The sequence below is a fragment of the Lissotriton helveticus genome, chromosome 3_1 (assembly GCF_964261635.1).
Source record: "Lissotriton helveticus chromosome 3_1, aLisHel1.1, whole genome shotgun sequence".
In the NCBI taxonomy this organism is placed as follows: Eukaryota; Metazoa; Chordata; class Amphibia; order Caudata; family Salamandridae; genus Lissotriton; species Lissotriton helveticus.
Genome location: NC_136061.1, coordinates 1,482,408,467 through 1,482,429,940, shown reverse-complemented (window position 1 = coordinate 1,482,429,940; position 21,474 = coordinate 1,482,408,467). Strand labels below are relative to the sequence as shown.

Below are 21,474 nucleotides of genomic sequence, written 5' to 3'. Positions count from 1 at the left end.
ATCCCTAATGGATGTACAATTTCTGTGCAATTTCTGTGCAGTCTTAAAAATTGACTGAAAGGGATTCCATCCTTCTGATGTTTAGGGTGGAAGCTACTATAGTGTAGCAATGTGTTTCTTGACGTAGGTTTTGTATTTAACGAAACCGAAAGTAGGTGGTCATGTTGTTCGATACACACGTCTAGAAATTCCAGTTTGTTGTTGCTAACATGGGCCGTGAACCGCAGATTAGGGTCGGCCAGGTTCATCCATGTAATGAAATCATTGAGTTTCTCAGGGTCTCCGCTCCAAATGAGAAAAATGTCATCTATGAACCTGGTCCATAGACACATTCTCACTGAATGGTGCTAGTTCATTGTAGATGTTGAGTGACTCAAAATGGCCCATATAGAGGCATGCCACACTGGGGTCGCAGGCCGCCCCCATTCTGACGCCATTGATTTGATGGTAATAGTCCCCCTCAAATTAAAAAAAAGTTGTCATACAGAATAATTTGGAGGCATTGAAGGATGAATCGTGAGTTAGGAAGGTCGGTCTCTGTCTCTAAGATGTTCTCAATGACAGTGAGGGCCCCTGCTTGGGGTATATTGGTGTACAGGGACTCCAAGTCCATAGTGACTAGGAGTTCCCTGTCGGAGTCATAGGGGGTGCCTTCAACCTTAGAAATAAAATGTCCAGTGTCTTTGATGAATGATGTAAGCTTGGACACTAGTGGTTGAAGGAAACGGTCCACGTACTTCGAAAGTGGTTCAGTGGCCGCACCTATGGTGGAGACAATAGGTCTCAGAGGAGGGTTCGTCTTGTTTTTATGAGTCTTTGGTACACCATAGATGATGGGAATCCTGGTGTAGCACGGGGTCAGAAGTTCTGCCTCCTTCTTACAGATTTCCCCTCTCGTGACCGCTGATTCTACAATACTAAGTATCTTGGCCTTAAGTTTGGGCTCAGGGTCAAGTTTAATCTTTCTGTAATGGTTGGGGGAACTAAGTAGATCATGCATCTTAGTGATATAGTCCGCGGAGTCGAAAAGAACAATTCCCCCACCCTTATCACAAGGTTTAATAGTAAGGTGGGGGTTGTTTTTAAGTGAGAGAAGGGTGGTATTCTCTTCTTTCGTGGTGTTAAAGGGAGGCTTAGGGACAAATTTGATGGTTTGGTGGATTTTATTAAGGACTGCTTTTTCGAAAATCTCTACCTCCGTACCCACCATATCGAGGCCCGGGGTGAATTCTGATGGTGGTTTCAGGCCTGAGATATCGGGTTCTAGGTCAGTCAATTGGTTGCCCATAAAGAATTTTTTAAGGCGAATTTTGTGGAAAAACGCATGGAAGTCAGTGATCAGCTCAAACTTATTAAGACAAGTAGATGGTACGAATGATAGTCCTTTAGACAAGAGGGTTTCAGTCGGAGGATCCATAATGATAGAGGACAGGTTGGGCAGTGATAATGCAGGGTTAAGAGGAGTGCGCACACACTCGTGAAAGTAGATATATAGCCAGATCCGTTAGTAATCACCCGTGAAAGAAGCAAAACAATCAGTAAAGTGCAAAAAAAACGGATGCAAGAAAACCCAGACAAAGGTAGGGCCAGTTAGAAATTCCAATCCGGCTGCGCATACCTGGAGAATCAAATAGAAAGGCGGCAGGAAAGCAAATCAGAGCACCTGTGAGGATAAAAGTGATAAGAGAGAAATGTCGAGTAAATAAGGCTAAAAAGGAGGGGAGCGTGGGTCTAACGGGGACACGGTCTTCTACCCACCAGGGGAGCAGGGAGGATGACTAGCACTGGGAAGACGTTGGCAATAATCTGGGCAAGGCGTCCGTAGGATCCAGATGGGCGGTCCCGGGCTCCAGGCTGGACGGACAGGCTAAAGCGGGAGAAAACGAACAGTGAGGGGAGTATAGTTTAAGTAGTACAGACACATGATAGGCTAAACAGCGGGGGAGCGGACTGATGGGGTACGAGGGAGACTATTTACCTGCAATGGATGACAATGGAGAATACGGGCTGGCCGGGGGGCGGTAGCTTCAAAGAGCAAAATGGAAGCGGCAGCCCTTCAGGAGGCCTGGGTGGGGTCTTCCTGAGATCACGGAGCGCTGGTAATAGGTCTAAAAGGTGAAAAAAGGAGACTAGGTAACAGATCCGCTCAGGGGGTGAGAGGCGGCTACATAAAGCGAGGGGGTTACGCGGGCTCACCTGAGTGGGACGTGGAGTTGGCCGGGTACGGGAATCGGAGTATCCACGAACTGGATGATTTCCGGAAAGGGTGCAGGGACGCCAATAGGGGGTTAAAAGGCCATGAGGGGCAGACCGGGGAACCAAAAAGAGGCTTGACACGCATGGATTAGCGGTTAAGAAGCAATGGTTGGAAATGCAGGGGGCCAATCAATAACAACGTCCGGTGACGGAGGGCGGGGTGGAGGCTCAGGGTAGAGGAGGGGGGCTTGCCGGAGAGCAACAAAGAGACTTGACACGGGATGACAGAGATGAAATACTTAATATTCATCCGGGAAAATTCCATGATGGAAATAAATCCAGAAGATCTCAAAACATCGAGCAATTAGGGAAAAATATATATGGGATGAAGATAATAATAAAAGATATAAGATAAGGCAAATTTAGAACGAGGTAAGGGGAATAATAACCTCAAGGAAATAGGACCAGAGTTTAAAAGATGGGGGCAGGGAAAAAGGGAGGGGGCGGGGGGAAGAAACCAGATATACACAGAAAGGATCACAGGGCCGTGATGAAGGCAGTAAAAGGACTAATGAAGCAGGGAAGCAAGCCAAATGGTGCCACATGGGGAACAGGGAGATCTCAGAAAATAAGAAATGAGGAATCTTAGGTGATGGCATTTTCCCAAGGGATATGTTCATTGAGGCCCTTGAGTTTTGTGTTGCAGGTAAATATCCAAAACACCTCCCTTTTCCTGCTGGTAATTTGGGGATCAGTGCCTTTCTGGTTGTGAACTTTCTCGAGGATGATCCACTGTAGGTCAGCTTCAGTGTGATTGTTCTCGCGCCAGTGTGGAACTAAGGGGGCTGAGAGTTTGTTGGTTCGGATATTAGATTTATGCTCACACGTTCTGTGACTTCACGGCCGGTTTCCCCAATATAGGTAAGGCCGCATGGGCACATGACAGCGTAAACGACATTAGCTGATCTACAATTTGTCATACACTTAAGGGTGATAGTTCTGTCGTTGATGCATATTTGTTCACTAGTGATGGCATTAGGGCAGGCCTGACACGTGCCACATTTGTGGTTCCCCAACACAGGGTTGGAGGCGGAGATGGATTTTTGGGTGAGGCCTTCCTTGGGAGTGTTCTTAGCTTTGACCAGAAAGTGTTTGAGATTCTTGCTTCTCTTAAAGGCGAAGATAGGTCTGCCAATGTTGTTATTCTGTGATTCGAGGTTAATTAGGTGCCATTGGGAATTGATGATTTGCCTAATCTTCTGGTCGAAAGTGGAGTGTTTTTAAAACTCAAACCAATTGGTCAGGAGATTCCCTGGCTTGAGGTTGGAACATGCTTTGGCCGTCATAGTATTTTGCTCTCTTGAAGGATTGTTTCACAATCCTAGCAGGATAACCTCTCCGTAAGAGTTTTTGTTTCAAGGTCTCCGAATGTGATATAAAATCCCTAATGGATGTACAATTTCTGCGCAGTCTTAAAAATTGACTGAAAGGGATTCCATCCTTCTGATGTTTAGGGTGGAAGCTACTATAGTGTAGCAACGTGTTTCTTGTCGTAGGTTTTGTATATAACGAAACCGAAAGTTGGTGGTCATGATGTTCGATCCACACGAGATGAGGGTACCCAACACCATGGCGTCCTATGGCATATCCAGAATGCAGGTTAGTGGGCCTGCAATGTCCAGAAGCCAATCCTGATAGGCCAATCAGGATATCTCTATCCCTTTCTGAGATTGTGCATAATTTTTCCCAAAAAGGTGACTATGCACTCGTCTATCTGTGGTCTGCACCACCTTATTGCCCAGAGACGGACGGGCCACTCCACCCTGGGACAGTCCCTTACTTCCTTATCAAAAGGCTTACACAATCTTTCTGCAACATAAGCTGCGACTTTGGCCTCCGGGGCCCTCTTGGCGGAACGTGGATGGAGCAATTGCTCTGGGTCCAGCAGATCTGAGGCCCCCTAAAAGGTAGCACCTGGTGATATATTGGTATGGGATGGTTGGGGAGAGGGGCACCAGGGGCTAGAGCCCCGACTCAGCCTTGGAGTCCGAAGGGGGATCTGTGTCCTGTTGGGGAGTGGGTGGGCTGATAATAGAGGTATCCCCAGTGGACCGAGGACCAGAAGGGCCAGGCACCAGCAGACCCAAACCCAGAGGGTGAGCTTGACCCATGAAGGCCCTTTTTAGACCTACAAAGGCGTAAATGTTGATGCTGTGGTTAATATTCTTTTTTACATTTGGAGGTGGTACAGGCAAAGTGTTAGTCCTTGGAGGTAGAAGGGACATCAGCCCAAGGTGTCTTCCCACCCAGGGAGTGGTATAAAGCGGGGCGCTGCGTACTGCTAGAGTTTAGGGGGGCCACCGCCTGTGTGACCATCTTTAAGATAGAGGCATTCTTGACCTTGCAAAGGTGATCATCTGTGGGGAGGTAAGTCATGCTGTCTCCCTCCAAATAGGTTGCCTCTACTTCGCTCATGATGGGTTAGTACTTACTGGGGTACCAGTGTTATTAATTGTATTCAGGGGTAACCAGATTGATAGAGACGAAGGATGGGGTGAGCACTTTGATATTCTCTATATTTTTAGGGGATCTTAGGACAGAACAGGATTAGAAGTATCTCTAGGGAACTTTAACCCAATTCTTTGATAAGAGGGGCCCTGTGATATGGTTACAAACATAGCATCACACAAAGAGGCATTTCCTGAGCCAGTGTGTCTATTCTAGGTCAACATGTTTCATCTTCTTTGCAAAATATACAGATTTCTTAAGGACCTCTAAGACCCTGGTACTCTTCTACTATACTGAGCAGGAGTTGTGCATCCGCACACATTCCATACAAGATCAAGAGATAGTTACCCAACCCTTCTATACAGGGTCAGTTGATTTGAAAACTAGAGATTATCCACTTCAAGAATCCTAAAAAAAGGGAGAAGGGACACAGAAACAGGATTAAGTTTGTATTAGAATATGGATAGTGTAACAATGAACGATTGCACTGCAATACCCACTATAAAACCGTGACACCTCCAACCATAGAGATACCATCATCTATAAGCCAGGTTAAGTGACCTGTTGTGATTTAAAGTACCAGTAACAGTTAGTGCTCAAAATGTCATGCAGTCTTCTCATTATACAAGTGTATTCACACAGTCCATCACATATCCACACATAAAGAGAAGAGTAAATACATGAATGTAAGCTTTCAGACTTTGTGTTTTAGGTGGGAGACATGTGTGGCAGCTTATACTGTTCTGGCCTCATGGGGGCTTGCTTGAATCAAAGGTCACACACTGTAAAAACATGGGAGAATTAGCCCTACAGTACTAGCAAAGTTGAATAAATGTACCAACAAATGACCTGGGGTCAGGGGTATTAATTACTGCACCAATGCGGGACTTGCCAACCTAGTTCCGTGGACCGCATCTCCAGAATGTGGTGGAGAGGCAGCCCAAGCTAGACCTTAAATAGTACAATGCGTATTCTGATGATCGGTTACACCTGGAATCGTTTGTGAGACATAGCTCCCAGCTGGTGTGAATCGCTGTGGCCATCTTATAATAGGTTTAACTGTCAAATGTTCTCATCTTTCTAGCCCTATTCCTACGTACAGGTGCAGCATTAATTGCCCAATCCTTACAATCTTGAACCAGAGACGGAATCACCAATAGGGATTTCTCAAATACACAGTAGAAAGCCATAAGTATACATGCAAACAAAAAGGTGCTTGTCAAGACTAGACCTCTGTATTCTCTGCAGTGCCCTAGTAAGCGGGGATGTGGTGGCATCTTGAAATTCTAGCCAAGACCTGTATAGGTGCATGTCGGGGAAGACCGAAGTTGTACCTAATCTAATTCTCAGGCCCCTTCTCTGCAGCTGTCACTGCCCCAACTTTCATGTGTAGCTGGAATAGGTCAGTGATCAATGAGTGGAATCCGGGGGTAGTAAAGAACCTCTGCTCCAGTTCTACCTCTTGGTTCATCCCATGCTTCAATAGTGTATCCAGTTGCAATGTAACTTCTGGGGAAGACGGTGAGTGGGGTGCCTATGAGAGAGTGTGATATATATAATTTCAATCTTTCTCTCTCTCCACTTTAGGCAGTTTTTAAAAAAAAAATCCATCAGGGGACTGGTATTAAAAAGTACTATTTATACAGTTTTACACACTTCTCATACCAAATGTATACAATGTTTTTATATATTGCAAAGCTTCTTCTATCATTATAATGTTCAGTGTAAAACCTCAGCATAGTTTATCAGATTGGGTAACTGCCATGAAAAAATACAGAAGGATAAAAGACAAAGTATGAGGAAGGGGAAAAGAAGACGAAAAGGATAAAACAAAAACGAAGTTCACAGGAATCACATAGAAGTAATTTCAGCTGCATCTGGAATACACCACCTGTTAATGTTTGGATAATAGTATTGTTTCTTCAAACTTCTATTGATGGATACATTTACAAGGCTTCAAGAACAGTTGCTTGGCAATCATAAGGCCACAGAATAACCACAGAGTACCATGGTCCTTGTCCAGGGTGGATGTCAAAATGTCATGTTGATTGACCATATGCAATTTCTTTGAAGTACATTTCTGATGCAATCAGTCCTAATACCACCTCCCAAAATGTTCATTCATGTTGCATTTCTAAATCCTAGGCCACACTGTTCCTTGGTCTCATTACAAATATAATTGGTGGCCAATCTCTGCAATGCCATTCATACAATCATCAAATATAAGTGGAATGTTAACTAGTAACATGTACAGGGGCGGGGGCAGGAGGTGTAGAAGGAACTGAGTCTGAAACCTTGAATAGCGATTTTAAGGAGGGTTTTATTTTCATATAAGCTTTCCTTCTTCTACTAGAGAGTCTGTTCCTTGCAAACTCGTCCGGATCCGTCTTTACACCTTTGGGGAAACCTGGGAGTTCCAGGATGGTTCGACCACGCAGGGGAGATGTTTCAGCCACACTGGTGTTTTCGGCACAATCCTCCACAGGTGATTTCCTCAGAATGCGTCGGGCCGTAAATAAAGGAAAAGAAGAGCAATTACTGGGACGTCCGGTGCAGGGTACTCGGGCCGGGAGTGAGGGAAACCAAGTGCGCAGTGTATATACAACAGCTGGTACAGTGCCGATAGTGCTCGTGAGGGAAAAGGTACAGGGAGACTGTACACGTATTTACACAGGCTTTCACTCGGTAGGCTGGCCACGCTGTCCTACCCAACCCGCAACTCTGCCCCGTACCTGTGTTAGCCACGCTCCTCCCGCGGGAGCGTGGCGGGGCGCTTTGCAGAGCCATTGGCCTCCTGGCTTGATGTCCACAGCTGGGCTCGTCTGGGCTTCCTCCTCTTCTTCTCCACTCCGTAACACCTTCTTCCTCCGGGAAAACGCCGTCCGTCGTCTTCCGGGTTCCTCCTCCTTTTGGCTCCGTGACGCTCCAGATGAGCGGAGTCACGTCTTCCTGCAAGGTGGAATTAAAGGCGCCTTGTTCTGTTTCGTCCTCGTAATCCCAACGATGTTCGGTGTCTGCCAGTAGCCACTCCTCTGGGTAAGGGGAGTCAGGCTGTTGAAAGGGAACAGAAAGGGGCGTCAAGAGAACAGCTGACCACCAGTCTTGGGAGTTACCATGTTCTTCACAGGGACGTCCCGCCCCGTCACACACCTCCCGCCCCTGGAATCTCCCGATCGGGGAGAGGAAAGACCCTTGAGAGGAAATCCGCATTTCCGTTTTCTGCGCCCTTTTTATGTTGCACAGAAAAAGAGTAGGGCTGGAGGGGCAGGAACCACCTGAGGACTCTCAAGTTCAATGTCTGGTTCTGATACATCCATTTCAATGGAGCATGATCTGTTTGGAGGATAAATGTCTTCCCTTCCAGATAATATTGCAGTTTATCAATGGCCCATTTGATGGCCAGGCACTCACGTTCCACTGTGGAATATTTACACTCCTTGGGGAACAACGTACGAATGGCATATAGAATGGGGTGCCCTACACCATCGTCGCCCACTTGTGACAGTACAGCCCCTATTCCTACGTCTGAAGCGTCAGTAGCCAGTATGAAGGTTTTGGCAAAATCGGGAGACTCCAAGGGCCAGATGTAGGAGCCCTAATACCGGTCGGAAACGGCCGATTTCGGCCGTTTCCGACCGGTATTAGGGTTTTCTAATGTAGGAGCATGCTTTACAGAATCGGTATTTTACCGAATCTGTATTTACAGATTCGGTAAAACTACGGAATCGGTAAATACAGACTCGGTAAAAATACCGATTCTGTAAAAGCACATGTAGGTAGCATATCTTTGAGTGCCGCAGGCCTTTCAGATTTGGTATTTTACCACCCAATCCAATTGGGTGGTAAAATACCGAATCCAGGTGTGCATGCACATGTGTGCATGCACACCTAGCCATGTGACAGACAGACATGCCCTTAGGGCATGTCTGTGTGCCACATGGCTCACATGCCCATCTTTGGGGTGCTAGAGGGTGTCCAAGTGACACCCCCTGCACCCTTGCTAAAATCGGAATTTACTGATTCTGTAATTACAGATTCGGTATTTCCCATTGATTCCTATGGGCTTCAAATCCCATAGGAATCAATGGGCAATACCGATTCGGTATTTACAGAATCGGTAAATACCGAATCTTAACGATTCGGTAGTTACAGATTCTGAAATACCTACATCTCCCCCCTTCATATTTACCACTTCTTAAATACCGAATCGGAAAAATCCGGTATTTAAGAAGTGGTAAATAAGAATTACCTACATCGGGCCCCAAGACTGGGGCGGTTGTTATGATATGTTTTAATCCTTCAAAGGCGTCCTGTGCTTCCAGAGAGGATTTTTGTATCTCTTTGGGTTTGACCTCTTTTCTTAGGAGGTCCGTGAGGGGAGCGGCCACCTCGGCGAATCTAGGGATGAACCGCCTGTAATATCCAACCAGCCCCAAGAAGGCTCTTAGTTCTCTTTTGTTGATCGGAAAACTTGTATTCCTAATGGCTTTCACCTTCTCTGCTTGTGGTGCAATGGTTCCATCCCCTAGTACAACCCCAAGTAGTTGACCCTGGTGAAGGCTGCACTGGATTTTTTTGAGTTGATATGTAGCCCGGCCTTTTGTAGAGCTGACAGAATAATGTGTAGGTGCCTCAGGTGTTCCTTCCACGTTTTGCTGTATATTACTATGTTGTCCAAGTAGGCCGAACTAAAGTAGGGGTAGGGTTTCAAGACATGATTCATGAGGCGCTGAAAGGTGGCAGGTGCCCCGTGTAATCCAAAAGGAAGAACCGTGAACTCGTATAGCCCTTCGTCCGTGATGAAGGCGGTCTTCTTTCGGTCTTCTTCACGGAGGGGCACCTGCCAATACCCTTTTGTGAGATCAAGGGTAGTGATAAAAACAGCGTCTCCTAATTTCTCAACCAATTCGTCGACACGGGGTATGGGGTATGCATCAAAGGTAGAGATGGCATTAAGGGCTCTGAAGTCCATACAAAACCGCTTGGATCCATCGGGCTTTGGGACCATCACGATCGGGGAGGCCTAACTGCTCTTGGACGGTCGGATCACGCCTAGGTTCAACATATCCAGGACCTCCTTTCTCACGGCCTCTCGTCTGGACGCAGGGATTCTATACGGCCGTTGTTTCACCATCTTTCCTGGGGCCGTTTCAATACTGTGTTCCACCAAGGTTGTCTTTCCTGGGAAATCCGAGAAAATGTCAGAACAGGGACGTATGACATCGTGTAGCTCCTTTTTCATCTGGTCAGTAAGGTCTTGGTTTATGACAAGATGTTCTATCGTCGACACCTTCTCCGGCATAGTGGGGACCACCAGGTTGGTACTGCGCGGAATCGGACTAATCCACTTCTTTAATAAGTTGATGTGGTAGCATTGGGTTTTAGTGGGAGAAAGCCGTAGTCTGTACGTGGTGTCCCCTATGGTCCCAATCACCTCATAGGGTCCCACCCACTCGTTTTTGCTGGAGATAGAGGGCAAGAGCACCAGCGCCCACTCCCTGATTTTCAGTCTTCTAAGTTTTTTTCCTTGGTCGTAATACTTTTTTTGTTTTCCTCTTTGTTGCTCCAGGTTGGTATATGCAAGACTTCGAAGCTTTCCCAGTTTTGATCTTAATTGTAACGTATATTCAAGTAGGGACTTCTGTTCTTGCGCCTCTTGAGTCTCCCATGCGTCTTTAGTCCTCTCCAACAATGACCTCGGGAGGCGTCCGTACAGGAGTTCAAAGGCTGAGCAGCTAAGACTGCTCTGTTTTTGGGCCCTAAGTTCGTATAACGCTAGCGGAAGCAAGCGGTCCCAAGCAGGCCCTTCTGAGGACAGCATTTTCTTTAGCGTTGATTTTAACGTCTGATTGTACCTCTCGACCAGTCCATCGGTCTGGGGATGGTAGACCGATGTCTTCAGGTGTCGAATGCTGAGGGTATTGCAGACCTCCTTCATCATGCGCGAAGTAAAGGGAGTCCCCTGGTCGGTTAAGACCTCTTTCGGGAATCCTACCCGGGTGAACAACTCCACAAACTTCTCTGCCACGTTGGCGGTGGTTGGAGCCCTTAAGGGGAAAGCCTCTATGAATCTCGTTGCGTAGTCCACAATGACGAGAGCATACTGATGTCCCCTAGACGACTTTGGTAGTAGTCCGATTAAGTCCATCCCCACCCGTTCGAAAGGTACACCGATAATGGGCAATGGGTGTAACGGAGCAGCCGGGGATCTGTGGGTGTTCTTTTGTTGGCAAATTTCACACTTCTTACAGAAGTCCTGCACATCCCTGTAAATACCAGGCCAAAAAAAATGACGCACGATGCTGTCCGTGGTTTTTTCTTTTCCTGCATGTCCGGCCATCAGATGGGCATGAGCAAAGAACAGAACTTGCTCACGGAAGGACAAGGGCACCGGGAGCTGAAGACTTCTTCCTGCTTCTGCCTCCCTATATAGGAGGTCCTTTTGTATAACGAATCTGGGAAAGGTTGGGGTTGGTGCATCTTGTGCAGCATGCACGGATTCCCAGGCGTTATATAGGGTTCTGTCCTCTGCTTGGGCGAACCTAAAACTACGGTCCAGTATCCAAGGCTCAGGTGTTATGAGTGTTGACTTAGGACCCTCTACAGTCAGGGGGTGTTCAAACAGGGTCTTCTGAAAAAGGGCAAGGAACTCGGGGTTGTCTACCCCTAGAATCATGTCCTCTGGAAGTGAATCCACTACTCCTACTTTTACGGTGCATACTGGCTTGTCTTTTGGGCATATAGATACTTGGGCTAGGGGATAGGGTTTGACATCCCCATGGACACAACGGATATGTACCAGGGTATCGGGATTGTACTGACTGGGGTGGACAAAACGTTCTTGGACCACTGACTGCCTGCACCCTGAGTCTAAAAGTGCTTTTACTTCATAGCCATTTACCCTCATACTCCCGTAGAACGAGGTCCCCATCTCTGCTGAGTAAAGAACCGTTTTGGGTAGATAGCCCACTTCCATTGGCTCTTCTGTCTGACGCTTTCTAGGACACAAGCGGGCGATGTGCCCCCACTCGCCACACTCGAAACATTGGGGCCCACGCAAAAGAGGGGAGTCCATCCTGGAGGGTCTGGGTCTTAATGGCTCTACCAGCGTTTTCATTTTCTTCTCCGTTTTGGCCGGTGGCATACTCCTGGTGCTTTTCTCTTGTTCCCATCCTGAGCCACGAGGTTGTGCTCTGGCATATTTAGCTGCCATTTCTATGGCCTGCTCTACCGTAAGACCTGAGTGCTGTCTCAACCACCTTTGTGACCGGTACGGAAGAGCCTCCATGAACTGCTCCAGATAGATTTTGGCCAGTACTTCTTCTTTGGTGCTGGACTCTGGTTTCAGCCACTTGTTGGCCATCATTTTAAGTCTGAAGAAAAGAGTTTTAGGATTCTCACCAGGTGACCCCTTTTCCTTTCTGAACCTAACCCGATATGCTTCAGGGTCTAACCCCAAATGATCCAGTATCACGTTCTTGATCAGGTGGTATGGAGCATTGCCGATAGGGTTGGCCACCTGATATGCGAACTGTGCCTCTCCAGTCAGTAATGGGGCCAGAAAAAAGGGCCACTTCTCCTCTGGCCATCCCAGCGCTCTAGCTGCCCGTTCAAAATTCATAAGGAAGGCATCAGGGTCCTCACCCTGTACGTATTTTTGCAGGGCGATCCCCGAGGGGTTGGGTACATGTATCCTACTCTCTACAGGAGCTGGGCCGGTTTGCGGCGTCATGTTTTTCTGCATGCTTTCTAGCTGGGCAGTGATAGTGTTCTTAAACCTGTCCCGATCTGCTTGAGCCGATGAGAGTTGTCTCTCGATTGCCCACTCCAGTTTCTCCTGCCCCTTTATGAGATGTTGTATAAGGGCGTCCATCTCGGGATCACAGATGGACTGAGATGGTAATCCCACTACTGACACCAGTTGTACAGGGGCGGGGGCAGGAGGTGTAGAAGGAACTGAGTCTGAAACCTTGAATAGCGATTTTAAGGAGGGTTTTATTTTCATATAAGCTTTCCTTCTACTAGAGAGTCTGTTCCTTGCAAACTCGTCCGGATCCGTCTTTACACCTTTGGGGAAACCTGGGAGTTCCAGGATAGTTCGGCCACGCAGGGGAGATGTTTCAGCCACACTGGTGTTTTCGGCACAATCCTCCACAGGCGATTTCCTCAGAATACGTCGGGACCGTAAATAAAGGAAAAGAAGAGCAATTACTGGGACGTCCGGTGCAGGGTACTCTGGCCGGGAGTGAGGGAAACCAAGTGCGCAGTGTATTTACAACAGCTGGTACAGTGCCGATAGTGCTCGTGAGGGAAAAGGTACAGGGAGACTTTACACGTATTTACACAGGCTTTCACTCGGTAGGCTGGCCACGCCATCCCACCCAACCCGCAACTCTGCCCCGTACCTGTGTTAGCCACGCTCCTCCCGCGGGAGCGTGGCGGGGCGCTTCGCAGAGACGTTGGCCTCCTGGCTTGATGTCCATAGCTGGGCTCGTCTGGGCTTCCTCCTCTTCTTCTCCACGACTCTTCGACTCCGCTCTTCTTCTCCACTCCGTAACACCTTCTTCCTCCGGGAAAACGCCGTCCGTCGTCTTCCGGGTTCCTCCTCATTTTGGCTCCGTGACGCTCCAGATGGGCGGAGTCACGTCTTCCTGCAAGGTGGAATTAAAGGCGCCTTGTTCTGTTTCGTCCTCGTAATCCCAACGATGTTCGGTGTCTGCCAGTAGCCACTCCTCTGGGTAAGGGGAGTCAGGCTGTTGAAAGGGAACAGAATGGGGCGTCCAGGGAACAGCTGACCACCAGTCTTGGGAGTTACCATGTTCTTCATAGGGACGTCCCGCCCCGTCACATAACACTAACCATTTATTGTCATATGAGATGAAGTTTGGAAAAGTGGATGAATTTTTGTGCTGCACAAGGGTAAAGTATTCAAACATTTAAAGCCAAGTGTGTCTAAAAAGTAGGTAGTTTAACGTTTGTAGTCTGATGCACCACTCTTTTGTTTTCTAGCTTATTAAAACGTGTATATAGTACTGCTGCTTGAACTGCAGTATTTATTCATTTTTGGACATGGAAAATCCAAGGGAAATAGAAGTACGAAAAAGACCCTCTATGAACAATTGTTGTCTCCCCTGCTTTCAGGGAATTAAAGACTCCATCTGGGGAATATGTACCATCTCCAAATTAGATGCTCGTATCCAGCAGAAGCGGGAGGAGCAACGTAAGAGGAGAGCAAGCAGCGCCTTAGCCCAGCGCAGAGCCCAGAATGAAGAGAAGAAGGTGGATAAGTGAGTACAGCTGAAACCTGTTTGATTTTCACAGATGCATGCCTATACCTCGCGACACACAGACCCACAAACACTCACAGAAAATTAGAGTGGGTGTGCAGGCTGCTTCACTTACACGTCCTTAGCAACTCTGTATGCAGATAAGCAAACATCCTGTGCGAAATCTAGAGGACACAACAATGCTCACATTATTATTATTTCTGCGCACACCTGCACACATGGCATGCCTCAGAGCACACACCAGCTTGTATATCCTGTGCAACACCAACTCTTAAGTTTTGTTGGCCTACATGAACCTGAGTATACATTTGCTATCATTCAGTGTTTTGGCAGCACAGGCCTAGATACAGACATTTCCGTGAAACTCCACGCAAAAGGGTAAATCTTGTAAATTGCAGACATCAGAGCTCATTTCTAATTCATGCTGGATCCTGCAGGTTCCTTATGTGAAGCAAGCTGCCAGGCGCCAGACGTAATTTCAAAAGTTTTCAGCAACTACCAGTGAGCATACTAACTGGTGCTGAACAATATTGTGCTTGGAGTTCTTGAGAGCACGACAGGGGATGTCAGTGTGGGTATGAGATGGTACAAGCACCAACAACATAGTTCATGTTTTTTGGCATCCTCAGAAATACAGTATCTGGAACTATGATCAAATTTGTGTTGTTGTTTTGCTTCTTTGTCATGTTTGTTTCCCTTTACTAGTCACAATCCTGTCTTCTTCCAAGTCATCTAGCTTCAGGATGTGGGGCTTATGCGGAAAACAAGACCAGACTCCCAACACCCACTGTCTTTGGTGCTTGTGTAAAGTCACATAACCCCTTGCCATTTGAACTTTGTGTCGTCTATCAGAAACACTGTAAACATACTGCAGCTTCTCTTCCTCTGTGAACCCAGACACTGAAAGGATTCAGCTCTCTCCTCCTGGGGCTTCTATCTTCTCAAGATAAAAAGCATTACGTAAACCATCTCAGGGGGAAAAGGTGGTTGTATGACAGAAGCACGCATGGCTGAACCATGTGTGTCTCTACAACGCAGTTGCAACGATGAATGCCTCTTAGCCACACATTCTTTGACCACGCTTGCCTTTACCATACATGCCTTTACAGCGAATTTCGTTATAAAGGCATGTTTGCTAAAGGGATATACGTGGTAAAGTACCACTACCCCCGATCCCTCGCCCTAAATCCTTTTCCCCTACCTCACCACCCCGCGAGAGCCCTAAAACCAAACTCTTCCTGCCCATGAAATTACCGTTTCCCCAATCCCTGCCCTGAGGCCTAAAACCCTGCCCCCTACCAAAAACGACCCTAACTTCAGCCCCCCTGAGCCCAAAAACGTACCCTGTCCTACCCTTAACTACCTCCTCAGCCCTGAATCCTAAAATCCTGCCCCCCCTTTAAAAAGACTACCCAAATTCTTCCCGCACCTGAGCTCTAACATAGACCTCACCCCTAAAAACGACCTCCCAGTGAAAAGATCTGGTTCCATATTGACAGGATGGTCACTGGGCGTACCATCTGGGATCTTACGTGGCACCACCGTACTGCAAGCACCCGTAGCGCATATATTGCATTGCCCACAAAGACGGTTCTTGATATATGTGACAAGGTGGCCGTGTGTAAGGGACTCATGACCTTTCCCTTCCCCATACTCCCATTGCAGGTAACCCGCTATTCCCTCCAGCCCTTCATCCACAAACATTCACCAAATGGTTGCAGGGGGGATGCAGAGTGATCGGCGATCCATACGAATGGGGAACACTTAAGACGTTTTCCCAGTGCAGAGAGGAATTTCATCTTCCACTGGGAGCAAGACTTCAGTACGCACTGCTGCAACACTGGGTGTCCTCACCGGAGATGCAACAGGCAGCCGTTCTACCATTCACCCCCCTTTGAGCGGCTGTTCCGTTCCTTTGACGAATCGAAGGGACTTATCTCTTGGATATATCATATCCTGCAACATCCCCCGTTAATACCTACCCATCCATATCAATGCCAATGGCAACTGACGTCCTCCACAGACATCACACCCGCACAGTGGAATCGCCTATGGCAAGACATTATAAAGGTCTATCGTAGTATCTTGCAGTGGGAAAATGCATACAAGATTATGACACAATGGTATTACATGCCCACACGTCTGCACAAAATGTTCCCTGCCACGTCCCCTTTGTGCTGGAGGTGCTCGACTGCATCTGGAGACTTCATTCGTATCTGGTGGGCTTGCCCACTCCTGACCCTGGTCTGGAAAGAAGTCCTTAGTCCTATTAAGGAGCTTTTTGGCTTCCCCCTGCCAGAGTCCACAACCACGATCCTTCTAGGCCTCAAGCCTGACAACCTAAAGGCACTTACACTCAGCGATTGGATTATAGCACTCCACATGCTTGGAGCTGCTAAACAACTTATAGCATTATATTGGAAGAAAGCGGAGACCCCCCAATTGCTGCTTGGTTTGTGTGCTTATGACATGTCATAACCATGGAACTATTTACAGCGCAACTGCAATCATGTGACACCCGCTTTACCGCTATCTGGCAGCCCTTAGTTAAATACCTTTGTAAAATAGAACATGCACGCTACCTACCCTCAAAGCTCAGAGCTTTACGACTCTTTGAAGATGCTATAATCCCGATTGACCCCAACAAGCTACTCCTGCAACCTGATCAACTCTGCGCGTAACCCCCCCTGTTAAGTCTTAGGACTTTTGCTCGCAATAACATGCGCTGCTAACCCCTTCCCCCCCGTCCGCCCGCACGGTCTCTTTTCTGCTCTCTACCTTTCTATCCTGCTGTCTCTTCACTTTTCAACACTTTCCTGTCCACTCACCACTACTTACTTTATATGGGCCTCTTGCCCGAGTTCTCAGTGTTGTTGTCTTTAAAGGTTCCTGAAACTTCCCACAATAGCTCAGTATTGCTATATATAATGTGCCACGCGGCCGGCCCAACAAGGGTTGTAGGCGACATGCTGTGTATAAATTACTTCGCTAATGCCTCTCCATAATCTTTTACATTACACGTCCGGCCCTAAATAGAGTTGTGGGCTTGACGCTGTGTATATCTGGACCGGTGTTCTATTCTTTTTTCTAGAAAATAAAAACCGATTTCAAACCAAAACAAGCATTTACAATGCAATGGTCTCGGCATTATTAAAGGTAGAGCTATTGGCATTGCTCATGATTTTTTTTGTATTTTTGTTTTTAAATCATAAATAAATGGCATTGTCATTTACATTGCCAATAGCTTAATCGCTTGCATGTGCGAGACCTATTGCATTAGGACCCACACACAGAGTAAGTAGTAGAGTAGTAGTGAGTAGTTGATAGTGAGTAGGATAGAGTTATTAGTAAAGAGAGTATTCGAGAGTGAGTAGTAAAAAGTGAGTGACTATTATATAGTGAGAGTGAGTAGTAAAGAGTCCTAGAGCCATACACATTTACATGCACAGCCACACCTTTACATATACAAAGTGTATTTTTATTTTTAGTAGTAAAGAGTGAGTAGTATAGTGACTAATTATGAGTAATGTTGAGTAGTAGAGAGTGTAGCAGAGTGTGTAGTACAGTATTACAGTAAGTACTATACATTAGATGCTACTTAGTACAGTGAGTAGTAGCGAGTAGTTGATATTGAGTATTACAGTGAGTAGAGAGTGTTATGGAGTCGTATAGTAAGTATTCAAGTGAGTATTGATAATATTTGATTATTATAGAGTGACTATTTGAGTGAGTATTTGTGAGTAGTAGAGAGCGTAGTAAAGGGTGTGTAGTAGAGTGTAATAGAGCGTTATAGTGAGTACTGTAGATTTATTTGTGTACTAAAGTGAGTAGGGAGTATTAGAGAGTTGTTGAGTAATACTTTAGTAGTAGAGTGAGTAGGAGTGAGTAGTTGATATTGAGTAGTACAGTGAGTATAGAGTATTAGATATTTGTCGTGTAACTAGTACAGTGAGGAGTGAGAATATTAGAGAGTGAGTAGTAAAGAGAGAGTAGTAGTGTGTAGTAAGTTGTGTGTAGTAGATAGTTTTTTGTAGAGTATTAGAGTGAGTACCTTACAGCATTTTTTCTCATTAGAAAATCTATTAGGCAGTATTAGAGAGTTGTAGAGTAAGTAGTACAGTATTAGAGTGAGTAGTAGAGAGTGATTAGTAGAGAGTATTTGAGAGCGAGTAGTCTAGAGTGTAATATTTAGTATTAAGGAGTGAATGAGTGAGTAGTAATCAGTCTTAGAGTTACACACATTTACATGCACTGCCATACTCTTACATATACTAAGTGTGTTTTTTTTAGTAGTAAAGAGTGAGTAGTATATAGTGACTAATTATGAGTGAGTAATGTTCAGTAGTAGAGTGTAGCAGAGTGTGTAGTACAGTCTTATAGTAAGTACTATACATTAGATGCTATTTAGTACAGTGCGTAGTAGCGAGTAGTTGATATTGAGTATTACAGTGAGTAGAGTGTATTATGGAGTTGTATAGTAAGTATTCAAGTTAGTAGTGATAATATTTGAGAGTGAGTAGTATAGAGTGAGTATTTGAGTGAGTATTTGAGTGAGTATTTGAGTGAGTATTGTGAGTTGTAGAGAGTGTAGTAAAGGGTGTTATAGTAAAGTGTGTAATAGAGTTATAGTGAGTACTGTAGAGTATTTATTGTGTACTAAAGTTAGTAGGTAGTATTAGAGAGTTGTAGAGTAAGTATTTTAGTAGTAGAGTGAGTAGTAGCGAGTAGTTGATATTTAGTAGTACAGTGAGTAATGGCAATAGGTGAGCATTAGAGAGTAGTAGAGAGTATTAGCGGACACAGAGCCACACACATAGAAAGCCACACACACACAGAGCCACACACACACAGAGCCACACACACACAGAGCCACACACACACAGAGCCACACACACACACAGAGCCAAACACACACACAGAGCCACACACACACACACAGAGCCACACACACACACACAGAGCCACACACACACACAGAGCCACACACACACACAGAGCCACACACACACACAGAGCCACACACACACACAGAGCCACACACACACAGAGCCACACACACACAGAGCCACACACACACAGAGCCACACACACAGAGCCACACACACAGAGCCACACACACAGAGCCACACACACAGAGCCACACACACAGAGCCACACACACAGAGCCACACACACAGAGCCACACACACAGAGCCACACACAGAGCCACACACACAGAGCCACACACACAGAGCCACACACACAGAGCCACACACACAGAGCCACACACACAGAGCCACACACACAGAGCCACACACACAGAGCCACACACACAGAGCCACACACACAGAGCCACACACACAGAGCCACACACACAGAGCCACACACACAGAGCCACACACACAGAGCCACACACACAGAGCCACACACACAGAGCCACACACACAGAGCCACACACACAGAGCCACACACACAGAGCCACACACACAGAGCCACACACACAGAGCCACACACACAGAGCCACACACACACAGAGCCACACACACACAGAGCCACACACACACAGAGCCACACACACACAGAGCCACACACACACAGAGCCACACACACACAGAGCCACACACACACAGAGCCACACACACACAGAGCCACACACACACAGAGCCACACACACACAGAGCCACACACACACAGAGCCACACACACACACAGAGCCACACACAGAGCCACACACACACACAGAGCCACGCACACACAGAGCCACGCACACACAGAGCCACGCACACACAGAGCCACGCACACACAGAGCCACGCACACACAGAGCCACGCACACACAGAGCCACGCACACACAGAGCCACGCACACACAGAGCCACGCACACACAGAGCCACGCACACACAGAGCCACGCACACACAGAGCCACGCACACACAGAGAGCCACGCACACACAGAGAGCCACGCACACACAGAGAGCCACGCACACACAGAGAGCCACGCACACACAGAGAGCCACGCACACACAGAGAGCCACGCACACACAGAGAGCCACGCACACACAGAGAGCCACGCACACACAGAGAGCCACGCACACACAGAGAGCCACGCACACACAGAGAGCCACGCACACACAGAGAGCCGCGCACACACAGAGAGCCGCGCACACACAGAGAGCCGCGCACACACAGAGAGCCGCGCACACACAGAGAGCCGCGCACACACAGAGAGCCGCGCACACACAGAGAGCCGCGCACACACAGAGAGCCGCGCACACACAGAGAGCCGCGCACACACAGAGAGCCGCGCACACACAGAGAGCCGCGCACACACAGAGAGCCGCGCGCACACACAGAGAGCCGCGCACACACAGAGAGCCGCGCACACACAGAGAGCCGCGCACACACAGAGAGCCGCGCACACACAGAGAGCCGCGCACACACAGAGAGCCGCGCACACACAGAGAGCCGCGCACACACAGAGAGCCGCGCACACACAGAGAGCCGCGCACACACAGAGAGCCGCGCACACACAGAGAGCCGCGCACACACAGAGAGCCGCGCACACACAGAGAGCCGCGCACACACAGAGAGCCGCGCACACACAGAGAGCCGCGCACACACACAGAGCCGCGCACACACAGAGAGCCGCGCACACACAGAGAGCCGCGCACACACAGAGAGCCGCGCACACACAGAGAGCCGCGCACACACAGAGAGCCGCGCACACACACAGCGAGCCCCACACACACAGCGAGCCCCACACACACTCACACAGCGAGCCCCACACACACTCACACAGCGAGCCCCACACACACTCACACAGCGAGCCCCACACACACTCACACAGCGAGCCCCACACACACTCACACAGCGAGCCCCACACACACAGCGAGCCCCACACACACAGCGAGCCCCACACACACACAGCGTGCCCCCCCCACACACACACAGCGAGCCCCACACACACACAGCGAGCCCCCCCCACACACACAGCGAGCCCCCCCCACACACACAGCGAGCCCCCCCCCACACACACAGCGAGCCCCACACACACACACACACAGCGAGCCCCACACACACACACACACACAGCGAGCCCCACACACACACACACAGCGAGCCCCACACACACACACACACACAGCGAGCCCCACACACACACACACACACAGCGAGCCCCACACACACACACAGCGAGCCCCCCCACACACACACACACACACACACACACACACAGCGAGCCCCACACACACTCACACAGCGAGCCCCACACACACTCACACAGCGAGCCCCACACACACAGCGAGCCCCACACACACAGCGAGCCCCACACACACACAGCGTGCCCCCCCCACACACACACAGCGAGCCCCACACACACACAGCGAGCCCCCCCCACACACACAGCGAGCCCCACACACACACACAGCGAGCCCCCCCACACACACAGCGAGCCCCCCCACACACACACAGCGAGCCCCACACACACACACACACACACAGCGAG

The 21,474-nt window shown here is 48.2% G+C and overlaps 1 protein-coding gene across 3 annotated transcripts in view; it reads left to right on the top strand.

Annotated features, from left to right (window-relative positions):
* EI24 (EI24 autophagy associated transmembrane protein) overlaps positions 1-21,474 on the top strand; it is a 380,944-nt gene that overhangs the window by 73,670 nt on the left and 285,800 nt on the right. For all 3 annotated transcript variants that reach the window (XM_078682120.1, XM_078682118.1, XM_078682119.1), the window contains exon 3: positions 13,846-13,991. In XM_078682120.1, the coding sequence (XP_078538246.1) occupies positions 13,846-13,991 (146 nt within the window). The remainder of the gene's footprint in view (positions 1-13,845; positions 13,992-21,474) is intronic.